This window comes from Solenopsis invicta, chromosome 4, assembly GCF_016802725.1.
Source record: "Solenopsis invicta isolate M01_SB chromosome 4, UNIL_Sinv_3.0, whole genome shotgun sequence".
In the NCBI taxonomy this organism is placed as follows: Eukaryota; Metazoa; Arthropoda; class Insecta; order Hymenoptera; family Formicidae; genus Solenopsis; species Solenopsis invicta.
The window spans coordinates 1,581,189-1,603,387 of NC_052667.1; the positions used below are offsets into that span (position 1 = coordinate 1,581,189).

Consider the following 22,199-nt stretch of genomic DNA (forward strand, 5'->3'; position numbering starts at 1 on the left):
ATACTATTTTCAGCGAGGTGGATCATTTTAAGACGAAATGACACGTTTTCATACAGTGTAAACGCAGATGCAAAATTTCTCTCTAAATGTTTCCCCGACTTCTAGTGATGCGCAACTTAAATGACGTAGTTTAAAAGGCATGTTGAATGGAGGCATTTTAACATGTATCTTTCATAGTACGTCATGTTAGGACAGCTTCCTGTCCGGGATGACACACGGTGTTGCCAGCCGTGGCCCACGTTGAAGGGGGATCGTTTTGCATTTTTCGCGAGGCGATAAAAAGCCGGAGTGCGCGCCCGTCGCGGTCGCGCGTAACGTTGCACGTTGTCGTGGCTGTTTCGGTCCATCTACGTAACATTATTCGCCTGGATACGGCGCCGCTATGTTTTTCGGTGCGTGCGCCAGTACGTTTAATACCTACAATCTTTTTGTCTGTAACTTTGCATTAATCTGGAACGTAATAAAGCGAGTACGAATAAACAGAGAGAGAGAGAGAGAGAGAGAGAGCGGCGATGGCGCGGCAAACTCGCCAAAAACTCCACCGATGGTGGTGCGGAATATCCGGGCGAAAGTAGGTAGCCGGGATATGCAAACGCGACCGTAAGCCCCACCGGATTAAGCACGGACGTATTTTCAATTCGCGATAGCAATAAGTTCAACCTCGTCCGCTCGTTCGTTACTCATCCGTTCTCTCTTCCTCCGTCTTTCCCTCTCACTCTCTTCCGCTCTGCTCTCTACCCTTTCTCTTTAACCCCTTTTTGCACCCCCGATCTCGTTAGTATCGTTTTTATTCCGCCGTTCCGTGCCTCTTACTCGAAACGTGTCGAATCCTTTCGCGACCGTCCCAAAGAACAATCTTTCTTGGTGCCCATCGGCATAAATTCTTTACTGATATTATTTATAGTACTGTCCGTCTAAACAGCTTCTGCAGATACCTTTACACATATTATACATCTGGAGATATCATACGAACGTTTAGTTTTATTGTAACAATAATTGCCGGAATCGGAATTATCAGTATTCTTTAATATCGAATAAATTGCATTCCGATAGATACTTTCCATTATATTATCGGTTTCTTGTAATAGTCCAGTTTTCTCTTCTTCTCAACGAGTTCCAATTAAAATTTTATTTTATGAGGTAAAACGAAATGAAGTCTCGTTTCTATTTGGCCGAAGATACAGATTCATTATGGAAATGATACAGAATTTTCTGATCGAAAGTATAACATTATTAAAAGAACAATTAAGAGCTCCCATTACGTTTTAAATCAGACGTTATATGCTTCAATGATATCTTTCCCAAATAAAATCATATCAATTGTACGATTTGAAAATTACGGCTTTAACGTGAAAAAAAAATTTGAGAATTTAAATATCAGCTCGATCGTTTTATTTAAACGTAATAAATCATTCCTCCTAAATAGATTCACAGTGCAATATCCTACGCAATATGGAACAATGTAAATGTAGGCGTAAAAATTATTAACCACTAAATTTTTATGGTAAGCGAAAAAGACGTCTAATGAATCTATGGAGAGGAGGAACATTATTTGTATAAATCTGGTTCATGCGCGAAACGCATCATCCGTCAGACATCCATTAGACCATCGGCGTGACCACGATGCATTCGCATGCTCGATGGGCACTCAGTGGTCATCTAATGGACACCGACGCACTTTTTCGCACGGCGCTATTCGTCATGACCATCCGTCTGGTGTATACAATACAACGGGCGAAAAAGCTGACGAACGTTTATACAACGTGAGAAGAATGTTGCTCTCGGTCACGTCTCTCCCCTAGTCCACTCACGTAACGACGAGAAAGCAAAAAGCGTGCACGTTACTTTATTCGTAATAACAAAATAATAAAGACGAGATAAAAAAGCTCGACCTGTGTAACAAGTACCGTACCAGAAGGGTACTAATTTCTGATTAACTTGCGGAAATTAAAGGTGGCAAAATTCTCTCTTGCATTATAAAAACAATTCGCTGAACACGAAATCGTAATTGAGAGTAATCTTACTCTTACGGTGTTGAAGAGGCCTCGAATATCCAAGGATCTAATGACATTTAAACAAGGTTGAAGATTGGAAAATTGAATAGCGTTCAAGACAGAATTACGATGCCGCATTCATCGCATGAGCACGGAATTGCGTGATGCGAATATGCAACACGATTGTATAGACGCTCGAGTGCCGGCGGCTTATGCTGGTAATCGTGCTTTTAACACCAATGCCGATTGAACACGATGAAGCGGCGAGCGTGATTGTAGCTGGTAGATTAAGGTAGCGAAGATGAAGGTAATGGTGGACGCGAAAGAGGAGGAAAGAGAGGAAAATTTTTCATTGGAGTCAAAAGTTCGGCGTACTGAAAGTTTAATTCCAGACTCCCTGGGCGTGGTGTGGCTTGAATGAAAAATCTCTTCTTTGCCTTTACCCCCCTCTCCATCCCGCGCCTTCGTCTCTATCCGCCTTCGTCGTGCCGTCGCTTTCGCGCTTTTTCGTATCCCGGCGCGTATAGCGAAGAAAGACGTTCCTTTGCCGAACCGTTGCCGATTAAATTCGATGGAAAAGGCTGCGAGTGATTTAGCCGAGACTTATTTCGCGGTTGAATCGAGCGACTAATACATCGGCGCCTTCATCCACGCTTCTCTCGCCGAGATGTCAATACCGCTACTTATCGTGACGCGCGCGTTTTCGCGAACGGCAATTTAGTGTCTTTCGTAAACATTACTAGGGTGCGCGCCGCTTACGAAATTGTTAAGTAACTGATTTTTTTTTATTCAAAGTAAAACAGATTTCTGTTGAAAAAATTCTTTTCCAATTTTAAAAGCTGTAGCACTGTAATTATTTATATACACGCGCACACTACTTTTACAAGATTCCATTTTTATCTGTATTTCTTAAGTATTTAATGACCAATTACTTCCTAGTCTATTTAGAAAGCGAATTATTAGTGTCACTTTAAAGAGAATCGTTGAATACGATCGCGGAGACAACTTTGGATGACGAAACGCGTCGTTACGCGCTGACGTGCTTAGATTTTGCAACATCTTGCGATTAGGCTGGAGATTGATGTTTAACTCCATTTTATCCGCACTATTCAATACTTGTCTCAATTAATCAACGTGAAACGCCACACGTACGCCCACCAGCCTTAATCTACGGAGAGGTGCGGTCCGTGCGAGCGCGCGCCACTGCCCTCCCCCGAAGCTATCAGAGGGTAGGTTTTGCGGCAATACGTTCGGAATGGTAACTGCAGCGGTACCACTCGTTTAAAACGCATTAGGGCGGTAGGGACGGACGGCGGTGCGAGTCCGTGGCCACTCTAAGCACCGCAATTCCGCAGCTGCCGCAATTCTTGTTTGTGCTTTTTGATCAGGGTGCTGTCATCAACGCCCTCGACCGCTCTACAATCCCGTGCGCTTTTGTGATCACGCGCGTCTTTTCCTGTTTCAGTGAGGCCACTGAGTGTGACAATACTCAGCAGCGAGCACGCGCCCCTCAGTGCCAATCGGAAGTACGACATTAATTGCATGACAGTGGGTTCAAGGCCGCCGGCCAAGCTGTCCTGGTACATGGACGGCAGGAAGCTCACCAATCACACGGAGAAGGTAAGGGCTACAGCTAATCGAATGATACATGCGACATAATTGGAATCTTTCACCTCGTAAAGGAAACAAGTTTTCAGTGGGAAAAACAATTCTCTTAAATCTTTGGTTTTACGCTAGTACAAGTGAAATTTAGGCATCTGTGGCGTACTGTCTACGTACTCTCTATGTATTGTACATTTTTTTTAAGAAATATTTTCTGCAAACGTAACAGGTGCTTTTCCAAGAAAAGATAATTAATTTAAAGTACCTAAAGGTTCACTTGGCAAAAATATTGACTCATATTTCTTCATACAACGACTACTGCCATTTCCGCATTCGGTTTCACATAACCGTTACGTGTGCCAAAAAAAAAACGCTCGATACTCGATACTCGTTTTGGATTCGATTGATAAAACCGTGGTATCGTGCAAAATTGTGTTGCGACAAGTGTCGTCGGCAAAATGATAGCAGAAAGGGAAACAAACGACGCGATCCGTGAAATAATTTCCTATTCTGCCTTCACCGAAGTAGAACGAAAAATAAAATAGTTCATCGTAGTCGCGCGGCTATTTCCTCTTCGCCACTTCTACCGCTCGCGCCACGCTAATGGTATCATCGATAGCGAAGCGATCGATCTCCATTATCTCCTCCTCGTGTTACACCGATCTTCTATTTGTAATATCGCGTATCTCGAACGTATGAAATTCTTATTCGGCGGAACTCATACTTCGTCCTAGGGACGAGGTCACGCCAGTCTGCTGTCGTCGCGAAATGATTCAACGTCGACGTTGAAAACACGTCGCGTTTCACGTAACGTCCGTTCGTTGCGTCGTCGTTTCCTCATGCACGAACGATTCACGAACGTAAGAGCGACGCGATAAAAAAAAAAGCGGCATTCCGACGAGGGTTAACAGTCTATCGAGCCAAGGGAGGGCCCAAAAAACCGCGCGCGTCTTCGTGTTCGGTGGGCGCAGGCTTCTTCGATCGTTCCCCGCGAAATCACTGGCATTAACGCCGGTATCGGTATTTGCATCGTTGCCATTAAGCATCCCCTCTGACACGCCATGGTGCAATTACTCGATAACGGCGATGCTTTCGTGATCTCTCGCTCTCACTCCGATTTACCTCGAGCTCGATACCTCGTCCCTGTCTCGTACACGAGCGTACTCCTTCGTCTCCCTCGCTCTTTGATCCTCGCTCGCTCCGGACGACGCGGAAACTCCTCCGTTATACGTACTCGAACTCCGGCATACCATCGATCTACGCCCTTCTTGCGTTTCCGCGGCGAGCTCTTCCTGAAACGTGATTCTTTGACTCACGCCGCACTCTTCTCTCCCTCTCCTGCGCCAAACTGCGTTTCGCGAATCTCGATACACACGCCGCATCGCTCGTCTCGAGCACTGTATAAGTTTCAAAGTATTCCGTTCAGACTGTAAACGTCTGTAATTGAATCGGTTATTCCACTAAGTATCGTGAATCGACTTGTTTTACGAGAAGCGGACAGAAAACATTAATTAATTTTTTTCGGGCGATAGTACGTACGGTGCCAAAATGCATATTTAAGATATGTTTAGTACAATCCAGACTACATCATTTAGTTTTAGGAAACTTTGTTGCAGCATATCTTACAATGTTATATTGCTCAAACTCTTTTACAAGTATAATACACTTTTTCTTTTAATATACGCAATAAAATAATTTGTCCGGTGAATTTTTGCTTCATATCTGTTCCAATTAATCGCATGTTCGTCAAGCGATGATAAATGCGAATTCGAAACAGCGGATGTTAGGTAAACCCCTTTGACCTAAGAGCAGGACAAAGTTATCTAATACTGGACAGTATAGCACATACATAACTATGGATACTATCCATCATCCGACGACTTGTCAATAGTTCAATGACAGATCTGAATGTTGAGAGAGACATATATAGTAACGAGAATAGAACACGAAGGCACGATCATATTTTACTCTTGGTCTATTATTATTGCTTTTCTCTCTATTTTTTTCACGATTGAATTTGCAGCACGTTACTGTGCACTCAAGATAGTAATTTACATTACTTCTCCTTTCATTTTTCATTATTTTATTTTTTTCTTTTTTATATCTAACGCACGTGCGCTAGATATTTTACTTTTCGCTTTGTTTTAAGAATAATTTATTCTTAATCAAAGATTATTTATTCTTGGCGCTATTCTAAGCACAAAATATTTTTAGATTAAAGCATTTATGCATTTCCTTAAGAATTCATTTTTTTTGTGTGAATATTCAAGAAAAGTTGCCAGTACTGATTAAGGTTTCCTAAAGTGACAATTCTTATTTCTCAGAAACCAAACATTGCACCTTATTAATATTAATAAAAACATTTATTTGCTTAAATAATTATAAAAAATTTTTAGTTCACACATTTGTGGCTTTTTTTTTATAAAATTTGATAAAAACAAATTCTTCAGAAGCAGGAATAAAATTTACACAATTTTCTTTTGCAAATTACATAGCTCAAACAATAGAAAGTATATTGGATGAGATATTGGATTATTTTATATTTGTAATGTCCTAAAACTGTTTTATATTTATACATATTTTTTTATTTTATTTTTCGTACAACGTGATTTTAAATAAAAAATTAGAATGCTACATAAAATTAAAATGCTACATACCTATTGATAAGACAAGCTATAAAATTGTAAAAACTACAATATATAGCTAGTTTGTATTTATGTTTCCAAAATTTTATTTTTAGTTTTTGTTTAATGATTCAAAAACAAAACGGTAAAGTGGTATTGGTAACCTTCCTCCATAAATCATTTCATATTGATTAGAATTCTAATTTATTATTAAAATCTACGATTGAATTAAAAGTATCATTTCCTGTCTGGATCGTTTCACGCATCGATGATAAAATTGCCATCGTATTTTAACTCTCATAAAGCATCGATTTATTGTCACATATATCTATCGAAAGCTTTTAGAAAAATTTCCTTCTAGAAAGCAATTCGTCGGATGAAATCGAAATGCGGACTGAAAAGTTAACTATATCTGCTTCAATTGTTCTCCTCTGCCATTGTCTTATCCATAATTCTTTGAAAGAATTCGTATCGATTTTACGTGAATTATTTAAACGTTCTTTTACGTTGACAAATAGCAGCTTTGTTCTCTATTAAATTCACGCGCATTTTAAAAGCCATGAAAAAAAAAGTGCAGATCGTGAAATTCCGCAAGAAATTATAACAGAAAAAAGACTAAAGGGATACGCGATCCCCGCGCGCAAGAATTACACGCCATTCTCTCGCGGGCTATTTCGTGCATAATCGAAACACAGTAAAACCTTTCGAATGAAAAATGAGCGCAGGTACGCGAGAGGTCCGGTTACGCTGGCGGCTCATACACGTGAATTTTGCAATAACGATTCGCCGATGCGATCAGTGTCGTGCGACCGGCCATGATCGACGATGATCCGCTAGTGGCGGAGATCCAAAGAGAGATATTTTCCGCCGCAAATAACGATCACGTTGTTGGTCGGTGCCAGGCGGGCGGCATCCAGTTCTGACACGTTCGCGCTATCTCGCGTTATACGTCATAATATCGCGGTGTCGAATGAAGTTCGGTACCGGTAGACATATCGAGGCACGGCGAATTCGGGGGAAGAGAGAGAGAACGAGGATACAGAGGTGTGACGCGGGACGAGGGCGGGAGATCGCGGAAAGGATGGAAGAGAGGGTGGATTGTGGACAGTACAGTTGGCAGTGGGTGATTCGACTTGGCCGATTTATGACCGCCACGCGAATTTCGAGCCAATTTCGTTCTGGGCTTCGTACGTACAATGCGATCCAAAAGTTTCGATCTTTTCGCCGGAGCAATCTGCTTCGATGCGTTATCGCTGCTCGTCGAGAGCGTCGCGCCGTATCTTCTAAAGGATATCGACTGGTATGCGGCTAGAAATTGCAAAACTGCAAGAACGCCGAGTGGGCTTAGTTGCATGTTATAAATTTGAAATAGCGGTACATCGATGCTCTACCCCCCCCCACCCACCTTTCCTTTTAAACGATCTCGCGCTTTTGTGCCGCCGCACTTTTATTACAGCCTGTTTTCTGGGAAAAGTACCTGAAATGTTGCGTGCTTTTTTGAAACGTATTAACACGATTTTAATCGTGCTCTTGAGAGAATTGCAAGGTTGTAAATTTTAATATTTTTAATGGTACGAGATGGCCGTTATATTAACCGACTGCATTTTTATTACGTGCATAAAACCATTATCTCTTCTCTCATGTCTAAAATACAAAATTCTAAGTTCATGTTACACACGCTCGGTGTATATTCGCTGAATTTGAAACGATACAAATTCCATTAAAACGACTGATGTTAAAGAAAGATAAATGGTGCAACGACCTGACAAATACGATAAACGCAAATGTAATCTGGCATATGAATATATATCCGACGCAAGTTGTGCATTACATTTAAGTTTCGCGAAATATTATAGAGTTAAAAATATTTTACAAAAATAATTTCAAATTCTTCACTCCTTTTCTACGATAATTTTATAATTTACTATATAATTTTTCCATAAAAATTAGATACAACATTGACAAATTAAAAAAAAAAATTTTTTAATGAAATGTCAATGTACTTGTATTCAAAACTGAAATTTTGAAAATTATTATTGAGCTAATATTAAACTAAAAGAACTTATGTTATTATAAAAATTTTTATTTTGTGGTTTCAGTTTTATTCAGCTTTATTCCATACGCAACAAATTATTAGTTCAAATTAACTTGGTAACTCAACGTTATCAAGAATTTTTATTTTGCTGGAAGTAATTAGAATTGCGATGGAAATGATTTTTGTAAATTAAAATTTTTCTTCTAATTTTACATACACACAGATATTCAATATTATAAATAAAATTGTTTTATTCTATATAAATTTTAATATATTATTTTAAGTAATATGTTATATGATATGATATGATAGAATATATAAAATCAATTAGCTATATTAATATTTCTGTTATTTGTTGCTATTTTAATATGAAAGAATAAATTTTTCTTATATTGGTGGAGATATTTCATATTTCATATTTTGTATTTCCTACTTTCTACGTCTGAATTAAAATGATGATATCGGTCAATCTCCAAATTTTAATATATTATACTTACTAATCCAATTATATTGCAAACAATTTTTAAAAATAAATACGCAAACATCGAATTTATATTATGCACGATTGCCAAATATTAAAATATGGAGTTAATTATGAATGAACTTACTAATTAAACGCATCTCGACGGCGACGCCACTCAACTCGGAGTTGATCCATTCCGCGATATTCAGTTAACGATCAAAATATTTGTATGTATCATTAGCAATTTTATTCCAATATCACAAATGATATTGATTAAGCTTATGGTTAATTAAGACACAATAAATCTCGAAAAATGCATATTCCAAATTTCATTTTACTCACGATAATGTTCATTTAGAACGCATAAATCCCACGAAATACAAATATTATTAATAAACGATCAATTACAATTGTTCTGTTACTTGAATTAGCTCAGTCCAGCGATTCATGCATTATTCAGAACAAATTACATATAAATCGACAAAAAATTTAAAGCGCCATGTTAAATACATTTGAATTTAAGTATTGTTGAAAAAATTATCGCCTGTAAATTATGCAATGAAACAATAATATATAATCCCCGTTTTTTAGCGTTTCGATCTCTGCAAACAAATAAATCGAGCGAGAGATTTACTTTGAAAAATAGCGAGTCGTCAATAGCAATAATTAATTAACCTTGCAAATTGGTAGTCGCTAATTGCTTGTAGGGAATGATCATGTTTGGTGTCTCCTGGTACTTGTAATCACATTTCGAGGGGTAATACGATGATACATCGAATGGCTCATGTCATCATCTTACTCGCTCGAGTTCCATTATGCAAACGGCAGCAAGTGACTGCATGTGTATGTGTGTATATGTATATATGTGTATATATGTGTATACATATATATATATAATACATGGTACGTCGAAAAAATCCTAGTATATCCTATTCGTCGCTATTGTGAAACATTTATCTCACTTTAACAATAAATTTTGGTCGAAATATGTGCTATTATACATTTCAAGTGAATTTCAATGGATCACATTATCGCACTTTTTCTTCTTTTTTCACAGATTTTTTTTACTATCGTTCGATACAAATGTTATACATATTATATAATTCTGTCCAATTTTTCAAACTTTTTGGAAATATAATAAAACAACATAAATTTTAAATCAATGAATCTAATTGATATGTAAATATATCTATAATAAAAAAAAGGAATTTGAACGGTTACACACAATTTAACCTTTTTTTAACAAAAATTTGAATAATTAATTATTTTTTCTGAAAAAATTGTTATAAAAAAATTAATGTTTACTTATAAAATTTATTTTTACTTTGATCAAGAAAGTACACAATTATTAATTCGTTAATTATTACCTTTCTCTACTTTTTCAATGAAGCAAAAATTACATAATTTTAATATATCAAGAACATGATTAAATTGCCATAGAAAGTGTGACAAATCGATTTTATTTTTTCCTTTTTTCTGTTTTTTAATTTATTAAAATCATACACTTTTACCTCTCTCAGAAAATGTAAAATTGGAAAAACGATAATAATAAATTAAATTTTATAAATATTTTCCGATTGAAATACAAACAATTTTCCTTTACGCTGATGAAATTAGCGTTGAGCAATAAAATTTAATATTAGCATCAAAGATCAGTAATAAAAAATGACAGGACAGTATAAATGTAAACGTTATTAAAAACTTGAGGTGCGCAAATTCTGTGCGATATTATTCTCTAACTCGAATAACTTATAATTCAGAGATTTTTGTATTATGATTTTCGTTTTGTATTTAATATCACACCAATATTAGAGAATGGTATTACAAGTATAATTTCAGTACACCACGCTGGTTCGCATGATGTAGTGGGTTCCTAGTATTCTTACATGTAAACAGAACGCGAGATCGCGCGCATCGAAGAAGCGATCGTGCACACATGTTCGATAATTACATGTTTTCTGACGAGACACCTACCTCGCGTACATTTGCGTAAATACAGTAGCAGCCGGTTTCGTGCACATTAAAGTTACGTTCGCGGTAAGGGTGAAATACTCACGTGAAAGCCAGATCCTATTACACCACCCGCAAAGGTGGGTGATAAACGCCTCCTGGACTGACTCGTCCGGTCATTAAGACTTATCGCCGGATTAATGCTTGGCTTATAAGCCCTTACCTCAAACGCATGCTGTTTCGCGCGAGTACGAATAATTATACCTAGTAGGGCTGCGCTATCTCCTTCCAAGGACCGAAGAGCTATCTTTTTAGCGAAATTAGATCTTGACATAATTTATGAAATTGCAAAAAAAGGCAGGAACAACTTATCCCAATGTGCCTCAATGAGATTATTTCTTTTCTCGCAGCAGCCGTGTTAAAATGCATATATCACGTTTCTACATTTATCATACGCGATATCTGGCTTCGACACTAATTAGCAACGAAACTTTAATGAAGCGCTTGCAAATTAATTCTCGTTACAATGTGCACGAAATATTCAATAAAATGCTGATGCTGTATCGCAGCTGACAATGAGTGGATATAGCTGTTATTGCAGAGTGTTCATTTATTGTTATTCCGATTAACGAATGAATAGTATTTTGATATTAAGTATTAGCCAATATTACGGTACACGTGATTTAATTACTCGTACTTGCGTATGATGCGCACTTTAACAGGCGCGCAAATAGCAAAAAATATCGGGAAAACAATTAACGGATGCGACATAAGGTACATTAAAACATGTGATACATAATTCCGATTTTAGTATTAATTATGAGAGTAATTGTTTATAAATCCGATACGAAAGCCGAGATCAATAAAAAATAAATATTAAATTAATAATTTTTAATATGATCTCATAAAGTGAAATGTAAACTGCTATATCACAAGAAAAATTGTAAATTAATTTTCATAATTTTAATTGATTTAAACAATTTTGAGAAATTATGACTATTAAAATTTAGTTCAGCCAGATTTAGCCACAGTTTCGATTTTGAATAATAAAATTATTTAAGCTGAATTATTTTCAATTTTGAATTCTGCGATCTTCCAATTCCCGTATAAATTTTCAGGTTTTTACTCGCTCTCATATGAAATCGGTATAAAGTTTTATATCTAGATATTTATATTTTTAGAATATTCCTATGTATAAAATTTTTTTCCATATTTCCGTAAATCTGTCCATAAATAAAATTGTTAAAAATTGCATTAATAAAAAATAATAAAACAAATTGCGATTCGATTGTTGCAGGTGTCGCAGGATGGTAACATGACGAGTTCCACATTGACGTTTCAGCCTACTCTGTTACATCACGATAAGGTTATCACGTGCAGAGCTGAAAATACCAAAGTCCAACGCGGTGTAGCAGAAGACACGTGGAAATTGAACGTTTTTTGTAAGTACACATCCTCGCTCTGATACGTAATAGATGTAAGTATTACGTGTGAGTTGCACGCAGTCATCGATAAACAGTACAGATTTTCCAGCGATTTCCAATCAGAACGGTGATAGCTCGATAAAGAAAACAATATTCAGCGACTGTATAAATTACGTAAACGTTTCATTTTGTCTTGTATATAACTAGCACATAACAATAACGTAATTTGTTTTGCTGGGCATTATTCCGAGAACATATGCTATTATATGCATAATTGGAATAATTACGATCCATTGCGCATATGATATTGGTATACGTAGGAAAATAAAAAATTGGACGAGGATAATATCAGATCACAAACCGATGGCTGAGGTAGACCACGAGTTTACATACTAGTAATGGCAACACGATATGCTCTGCAGAACCAGCATTATTATCACTGATATCATTATTCATTAACACACCGTCATCAATATTATGCGAACGAACCAGCAGTGCTCGATCCGTGCTAAAGTATAATAACGCGAGACTGGCCATTTCTCTCTCTTACGGTTGTTCTGCGATAAAAAACAAATAAAGAATTTCTTGGCTTATAATATATTACTCGTTTTTTTTTATTTTTACACGATTATGAAAGTGAACATTCTAAGTCTATCTGGGATAAAAGTACACGTGCTCTAAACAAAATTTTACTTTATCCCAGAAATTCCACTTCAACAGGCTCGCTGCGAATATTTTTATAAATTTTTTTTTTTTTTTTTGTAAGGGAGATATAATAGAAATTCGGAGAGTGGCCGGAGGGATGCAAACATTTCGGAGATTTAAATTCGAATTGTCGCGCATTAAACGCGCGCATCATCGCGTAAAAACAAGTTGGCAGTAATTCATCAAAGCAGTAAACTCATAAGCGGACATCGCGCGAGTGTCGCCTCTCCGGTACAATCGACACATCGGAAAATCCGCGTGCACGGCATACGTCAACGTGTGCACGTGTACATAACGGCGCGGGGCCGGGCGATCGTGCAGCAACACACGCCGTATATGTATGTCGAACACGGTAAACGGGTTAAAAGCCTGGCAGGCCGAAACAAGGCCGTCGATATAGATTACGTTCGCGCAAACGCGAATGTAATCACAATAACGAGACGTCAACGACGGGGGCCAAAATGGAACGTCCGGCACGGCGGTGGCGGCTGACCAGCGCGACCCGATTTATTTGCCTGCCGCGGCATCTCGGCGCTCACAAATTTGAGAGTTCAGCGCGAAACAGTATCCGTTGTTCCGACGAACGAGTTCGGATCCTCATAAAAAATGATTATGTTATAACTCGTCAGGAATTTCATTTCGCGAGAATTTGAATATTGAAATTGAAGGGATACTTTCATATGCGCTCTAGTACTAATAATAATGGAAAAAAAAACAAGTTGGATAAACTTAATTGTCCACAGCGGACCCATTTCTTTTTTATTAATTCCCTCTATCATGTTTTCTTTAATTAAAATAAGTACTTAAACAGATATCGATTTGCGTTTATTTACACGATACGTGTAGAGTTGTGTGTAAATTACAAATAAATAGCGAACCGATTGTTTCAGTAATCTTTCAAAATTGTGCGCGCCGTGAAATGTAACCAATATTAATTTCTCTTAATAATTAAAGTTAAGTGCTATGTACATTAAATCTGAGTGAAACTCGTAAAACAATTAAGAATATTTTCTTTTTACAGTTGTCCCAATTTTGCACCTGCAGCTCGGCTCGAATATGAATCCGGATGACATCGAAGAAGGCGACGATGTATACTTTGAATGCAAAGTTCACGCGAATCCGGGCGCGTACAAAGTCGTGTGGAAGCACAACGTAAGTAAAGATTGTTGAGTATACGAAATGTGAAATACGAGATACACGAAAGCACGAAACACAAAAGCTTTCTGTTGTGAACACATCCGTATTCGTTGTGTACGTCGTTAAAAATTTTAAGCACGGCAATATGAAAAAGCCGATACCGAAACTTTTCGCGGAACGGAATCCGCGTGGATAAAAATGCATTATTCGAATTGGGTAAAAGCCCAGGTTTGAGTTTGAACAATGACCTCTGGATTCTCTCGAGTGATATATTTACGCTTGAATAGTTCCTAAAACTGTTTGGCTCAGAATAATGGCTATTGCAGCCGAAACCGACAAATAGGAAACAAACTTTCCGCATGCTTAAAACCTCTTCTCCCTCCTACCTGTCTGAATATTACTCAACTTGTGAACCGTAACGCGAACACAACGCAATTACGCAAAAGAGTATCCTTTGATATAATCTTAAGTGCCCCTATAAAATTAGCTCATCCTTTACCTTAATTAAATTTTCATTTGCATGGTAGACGTACTGTGTTTTACTGACCGTTTCGTGACTGTTTGCTCTGAGCTGTCGCGACGATTTTCCAAATAGAAAACGCGCACCGAGTAACAAATTTCATTTCAATAAATTTTATCTTGGATGTATCGCGAATTTTCCTTTGCATGCAGCACGAAAGCTTGATCTTCAACGTTACTCAAAGACCACCTCCGAAGGTGGTGTACGCTAAACGATGTACCGATATAAATAGTGGTATAATATTCCTCTTCGCTGACGCCGTTTTTACGTCGTTATATTCGCAGATCTCATTACGCGTCGTTTCTCCCCGCTTTTCGCCGACAATGTCTATTCACGTTTCGCATCCTTTCTACCACTACGCTGACGTCATTATGTATTGTTTAATATTGTACGTTATATTATGGCACGGTGTCCATAAATGCTTTGTAAATACGCGAAATGTCCAACTTTACCAACGACGTCGTTGGCGTAGCAGTTAATTAACTCGATATTAATAAAACCCCATTTAATTAAGTAAAATTCATTCCATCCCATCCCCGTCGTCATGTGAGTGAGATCCATCTATTACACAAAACTATTTTCACCTTGAACGTGGATTTCAGCCGGACAAAGGTTATAAATCATTCTGTGCCTCGTGAAATCGCGGTCCGTCTCTTTTTGTTAAGATAATTGCGTATCGATCAATTAAAATGTTGGAGCTAAACATATTCGCGCACACTAGGTTATCCACTTATGTGACGACGTTTCGATGGCAATGACGATATTACCATGTAGATTGGAAGTAATAAGACACTGGCCGAGAGACGGTAGCGACGGTACTGTCGACTTGGATCTAATCGCGAATGCTCCTTGTTCCAGGGAAACGTGATTCAGAATAACGCGAAGAACGGCGTGATAGTCCAGCAATACGATTTGGCTCTCAGAGAGGTGAATCGGTCCCAGGCCGGAAATTACACCTGCGTCGCCAGCAATGTCGAAGGCGACGGCTACAGCAATATCGTGGAGCTTAAGATCATGTGTGAGTATCCCGCTCTATCACTGGTATTATATAAAATATCCGTCGTAGCAAAAATGCAGATAAAAATGCATGCCGACGCAACCCGTTGCATCGCGCGTCCGTACGGAAAAGGAATCTCATTTCAAGCAACTTTAAATCTTCTCTCCGACACTGCTCTCGACCTTCTTTGCCGAAAATAACGTTTCTGCCTCTTCCGCTCGCTCTCTTTATAAAGCCAACCACGATTACTCCGTTTTCCGTCCGAAATCCCCGTAATTATTTTGCCCGTCAAAGCGGTGCTCAACGTCGCAAATATTTCAACGTAATACGATGTAAACGACACGGCAACGTAACCGATGACTGACATTTAAATAGCGACGTTATTAAACGCCTTCAAGGTGGCTTTGGAGAGAATCGCGACACAGGCTAGCCCTCGTAATTGGTCACCCGGCTTATGAGGCTTCGGGGATATTATTCGTGAATAAACGTCAAATATCAAGATGTCGGCATGATTATTCATTAAAAACACGTTGAAAGAGGTGGCAGGATCGAACGAGAGGAGGTAGCGGAAGAAAAATACGACGCTCCACGGCGAGCCAACAAATTATTCCAAACCGGCAAACTCGGATTCTCCCATACCTCCCGTTCGACCTTCGTTTACTCACTCCGCCGCGAAAAATGGGGAAACTATTCAAGCGAGCGAGCGAATAATGCCCATCGATCTCCCCTCGAAAAGCCGAGCCGTGGTCATCTCGCTTCGTACCGCCCCCCCCTCCCCCTCGCACTTTTAATAAATGCGCGTAAACTCCTCAGTTCTCGAGCTCCATATCGTATATGCTGCGCGGTTTCACTGTCCCCTCTGTTCACTGTATACACTGGAAGAATCGACTGTTTTGATTTATCAGTAATACATTTTTATACCGAGATATTACTTACTAGCCATACATTTAATATCTTGAATTTCCAACACTTTTTAAGCTACACTTTATTAAATATAAAAATTTAATATATCGAAACGTAAAACGTAAAAACCGAAGAAACCAATTGTGAGTTTTGAAACAATGTTGAATTAGCATAATTAATTAAATAAAATATGCATAATGTACGTTATTGCACATATTTAGCATACTAAATACAAGCTATTACGAATATCATAATTTCGAGGAATTATTAAAGAGATCTTTAAAGAGCTTACTAGAGAAGTTATTAAAAGTAGCTTTTTACTTTTTTTTTCTTAAATATCAGCAATGAATGAGAAAGTGATTTCATTTTATATTAATTTTAAATCAATTAAAGAATGTAAAAAAAAAGTTGTATAATTTTATTAATAGATGTATGTAAAATATTTAATTTGCAAATTTGAATTATGTAGGAAGCATAATTGGAATCGTCATTTATCTAGAAGAATAAATAAAATTGAAAGAAGAGCTGATATATGCATTCATTTCTCTTTGATTTTGACGATAAACGCACAGAAGCCGCTGGATCTCTGATTTAATAAAGTTACTCGTCCGTTCTCTCTGTAGACAAACCCATCTGCGTGCCGGATCAAAAACGAATCTACGGGGTAGCGAGGCACGAGGACGCTCGAGTGATATGCAGGGTCGAGGCGTATCCGCCACCGGAGAGTTTCCGTTGGACCTTTAACAATACCGAGGAGATGGAGGACGTGCCGCAGGCACGTTACAAGAACTCGACCAGACATACCCAGAGCATCCTCACATACCGGCCGGTCACGGAAATGGACTACGGCACTGTGCTCTGCTGGGCGAGCAACACGGCCGGCCAACAGAAGAATGCCTGCATATTTCACATCATTCCTGCGGGTATGTACGCACCCGGCGGTAATGCCGCTCTGACCTCTCCCGAGTCGCTAAGGATTTCCGGGAAAAGTTCCGGGAAGCGCGTTCTGCGAATCTGCATGCTGAGCGTTTCGCAACGCCGCGCCGGAACAGCGTTGTCTGTTGCTAAATCAGTATCCCCCAAATAATTTTCATTGAGATAGAGGGAGGGAAGGAGAATTGTAAACAATGTTAATGGCGCGTGCAGGCAAACCGGAAGCTCCGTACAATTGCACGCTGACCAACCAGACCACCGAATCACTCTCGGTGGAATGCACCGCTGGTTTCGACGGTGGTCAGCCTCAACACTTCCTCCTTGAAGTGTTCGATCAGCACACGGGGGTCCTGCAGGCTAACGTCACGTCCAGAGAGAACGCGGCTTTCACCGTGCAGGGCTTGGAGCCGGGCAAGGTACTCAACATGATCCTGTACGCGGTCAACGCGAAGGGAAGAAGCGAACCGGCGCTGCTGGAAGGCTTCACGCTCAAAGTCGCCGAGAAGCAGACTGGTAAGTTGTGCCAGAAATATTTCCTTACGAAAATTAACCAAACCACGTTTCTTCCACCATTTTTTCCGCCTCATCTCAGATTCAACAAACCGATTAGATTGCGCACAAGTTCTTATCATATAAATACTAGGGCATAGAATTCGCGATGAGACGACAATTCATCGAGGAATGTTTATTCCTGCGAAATACGTCCGACGTCGAGGGGGACAACCGAGGGTCGCCCGAATCCATACTAATTGGCATTAGTACGATCGAGATTAATGATGATCGACAATGTCGGAGTTAGACAACCGGTCGCTTCGGGCCTGACGCTATCGATCGCGTCTGCATCATCGAAATAAGTAATTCGATAGGAGTATACGGACGAATTAGCGGTGCAGCGCCGCTTCATAAATTATGAGAGTGGCCGGAGGACGCCGGAGCTAATCGAATTAGCGAATTAAATTGAACGGACCCGCGCGGATTGTTCGTGTAACGTTTTAATCCGCTCATCCGATCCGAATCCCCGAGTCGAACTCGATATACCGCCCGGTCGTTTCTCGCAGCTAAAGAGCACTTGGACCATACGAAAGGTTTCGCTGCGAAAATTGAGCATCTGGCTCGAGAAATTCAATCGGCAGCGCCCACACACCCACACACACACACACACACACACACACACACACACACACATAGACGCAAGCACGCGCACGATTACCTGGGTTAGATATTACGCAAGTTATGTCCACGTCACGTGTGCGCCGGTGTAGGTGGATTGTTCTACGGAACGGCCGTCCGCGCCCGGCGCAAGTGGTAATCTATTCCGACGTTTTCCAATCCACTTACACGAAACGGTTTCGGCCAAAAATTGTCGGCAGTTCTGGCGGTGCGTAAAATTCTACGGCCAGATTTACTCCGCGCTCACCTTCGAAGCGCGCGCGGCTTGTTGCAAACCCCCGTCATCGACTTATTTTTCCGATTCGATACCACGATACAAGGAGGCAAAGAGGTCCCGCCGCGGTGGGAGACGGAGAGAAATTCCAACCCATCCCGGGAGAGGCGACGGATAATATTTGCAGGATGCAAGTAGTCAGGAACAGGTATATCATGAGTAATTACGAGAATTAATCTCGCCATCCACCTGTAATTACGAAAGTGGGAAAGATCTATGAGAGTAACGCGGAACTTTCCCGTTCCCGCGAGCGATATGATCGCCTCCGACCGACAACGTCTCTGTGAGCGCGCATAGCGAGTAACACGTCGATGGAGCCATGGAACCTCGCGCGATTACTCGCAGTAAAATTGATATAACTTGCGGATCGATCGCACCAAGAGAATCCCCCTTGGCATTGCGAGCCTCGCTTTCCCCTCTTGCGAAAATTCATTCACGTACAACTCTCGAATCTCGCGTTCGATGCACCGAGCGCACCGGGACGTATATTCCGCTACAGAGACAAAGGGATCTCGTAAATGAGGGGGTGCGGGGGTGGAGGGAAGGTGGTACGACTTACGTGTCCGTAAGAAAGGCGAACCGCGCGTTGGCTGGAACCATCGCCGACGAATCCCACGCGGTTGATCCCGGTCCGGACGCCCGAGAGGATGGATCTCGTCGAATCCATCCCTCGCCCGCCGCATTCATTCCGTAGATTTCTGGCTGGTAGGATCTCGACCGACGCGGAGAGATTCAGGATCTCTACCACTCTCTCTCCTCTCTCTCGCTCTCCTAGAACGGATATACTCGACCCGGGCGCGTATGTACACGTATGTGTGTATGCGCGCGCTCGTGTGTATATATATCGGCCCCGGGACGAATTTACAAGTGAAATTGCTCTCTCGGTCAGTTTCCACGGTGCGATTCAGGCGAGTGCACCCGTCGCACCGCGCACTACCCGTAGTGTATATACACCGGGTATATAAACCGGTGTACGTATGCGGGCGGAGTAGTCGGTTCGAAAATCGATCCTCTCGCCGCGAGAGCCCGACGAGTGTGTGAAACTTTAATAAAATTCCGGGATCAGCCACCTACCCTTGGTCGCCTGTGCCGTCGCCGTCATCGTCGTCGTCTTCGTCATCTCGTCTCGTCTCGCTTCTGCGCCTCGTACTTCGCGAAAAACACAAAAAAAAGGCTTTCGTGATTCCTCTCATCCACATGAATGCTCGATCCCGCGTGCTAATTGGAGCGGAACAAAACGCTTTTGAAATCTGATGGCTCGTCGCGTCGTCCTCTGATATTGCATCATAAAGTACAAATTAGTACGCAGCGCGTACAATCACCCGCACAGCAGCCACGCCAAATTTCTACGGTGTAAATACATCGCGAAGAGTCGGCCGTTCGAGTCTTGTCATAATTTTTAATTTAATCGATCCGGGAGAAAAAACGAAAAAAGAGCGCTCCATTTCCGCGATACGATCAAATACTCGCGACGTGGGCGAGCTTAATTCCATTTACCGTGTACGCAAACTTCCGCGATGTGGAAGTTTCCGGCTTACGACTGTACCGTATCGCGCGTTTCGGTAAATATTATTCGTGGGAGTGTGTATATTAAAAGTTCTTTCGCGTTACAAAAAATAAACAGGATTCGATACTCACGGGACAAAACGTAATTTGTAATTCGTCACGTACAGTATCATCGGTATTTAACGATAAAACGCGCGATATTTGTTTTCCAACTAGTTCAGCATGATTTTGCAACGTACGACATTCCCCGCATAAAGTCAAACACCGATCAGTAAAATAACGATTGTTACAAATAACAATTACAACAATTTAAATCAATCGAATTGCCATATCAACTGAATATTTAAAAAAAAGCAATGATGAATGAAAAAAAAATATTAGCAATAAATATCGCTTCTGTTTATTATTCTGTAACCTAACAGTATTCAATACAATTGGAGGGTTTCCTACAAAAACCAAACAAGTCCAAAAAGTTAAATTTTCAGGAAACAAAAACCTTCTCATCTTCGAACCATTCATTGTGCAAATATGGTAATTTTTCTGTGTACATATAATATTTATTAGAACAAAGTTGTAAGTTTTCATTAATATTTTGACGATTTATTTAAAAGAAAAAAATTAAAAAATTTTTTAATTTCATTCTCGCGGTAATTTTACATTTACCTTTTTTTATAATATTAATAATGATAAACCTGAGGAAATATTATTTAAAGTATAAAGCAATAATTTTTATTTTTTACTTATAAAATTTTATAAATTGCTCTTAACAAACATCCTTTTATATGTTTCTTTATATAAACATAATTTTTTTCCAGACATACAATAGGTAAAAGAATCAATTTTAGACCTTGATTAATAATTCTTTTTAGGCAAATTTAAAAACCTCTGGAATTGTTTCATTCTTGCAGAAATTTTATATTTACTACCTGTTTATATTTCCTATTTTCTGCTTGATTGCGCCGAAACAAAATTGTTCACAATGTGATACTGTTAGAGAATGATTTGGCACTGCAATCTACATTTCTTTACAAATGGATTTGACTTTTGTAGGAAACCTTTCAATTTATTTTCGGGTAAAACAATCATTCTCAAAACTGAAATGGTCAATTCTTTTTGCATTTAAAGTTTAACTCTATTCATCTCATTGTTTCAAAATTTTTGTTTCTTGATATATTAAAATTAAAGTAAATAAAAGATTTTCAAACGGTACGATGTGGTATTTTCTAAAAATCTTTATATGAAAAAATGCGCAGTATATAAAATTACGAATAGTATTCCCTCCTGAAATTTGACGCGAATTATAGATCGCTTAGAACGGATTTTACAGGGATGAGGAGCAACACGCCACCGCGCCGGTGCAAATCGTCGAACAAAAACATGTCTTTAAAAATCAACTAAAGTTAAGAACGGAAATAGGGGAAAAGCAGAGGTGACGATGGAAGGTAGATGGCAGGTAAATATCATGGGTATCCCGGTGCACTTTCGCCTTGATTAAAAATTAACGTGCACTTTGGCTGTGCATCGGAGCACGGAGTAAAAACACTCGGTCGCTCGTGACTAAAACGAGTGGCAATTACGAGCGATGTCTCTCAGGAGGGTCCGGGGGACTAAGGAAAGAGATTAAAAAACGGACGGGTAGAGCGATAGCGAGTAGTGCGCGCGAGTAGAGTGCGGAGGAGAGAGAGAAGACGTGGCGGAAGACGGGCGCGTGGAAAATTAAACGTCGCCCGGGAACGGTGTTTAAACGTGGAGAGATATCAAAAGGATTCGAATTCATTAATCTTAGAAATGGTAGGTAGGTAGGTAGTCAGATGGCTCCATTCTCGCGCGCGGGCCAAATATCTTGAATCTTTTTACGGCGTAATGCGACTTTAACTCGTTTAACCCGTTTACCCTCGCAGCCCGTCCGGAAAATTGTCCCGCCAGTACTTCCTCCGGAGCTGTAGGTTTATTGTTTCGCGC

At 39.7% G+C, this 22,199-nt stretch overlaps 1 protein-coding gene across 4 annotated transcripts in view; it reads left to right on the forward strand.

Annotated features, from left to right (window-relative positions):
* Positions 1-22,199, forward strand: part of LOC105195749 (synaptogenesis protein syg-2) — a 279,821-nt gene that overhangs the window by 244,722 nt on the left and 12,900 nt on the right. For all 4 annotated transcript variants that reach the window (XR_005574637.1, XM_039448564.1, XM_039448565.1 and 1 more), the window contains 6 exons: positions 3,460-3,614; positions 11,966-12,110; positions 13,819-13,949; positions 15,313-15,472; positions 16,978-17,277; positions 17,501-17,800. Coding sequence is in view for 3 of the 4 variants with exons in the window: in XM_039448564.1 (XP_039304498.1) it covers positions 3,460-3,614; positions 11,966-12,110; positions 13,819-13,949; positions 15,313-15,472; positions 16,978-17,277; positions 17,501-17,800 (1,191 nt within the window). In the remaining variant the exon portion in view is untranslated. The remainder of the gene's footprint in view (positions 1-3,459; positions 3,615-11,965; positions 12,111-13,818; positions 13,950-15,312; positions 15,473-16,977; positions 17,278-17,500; positions 17,801-22,199) is intronic.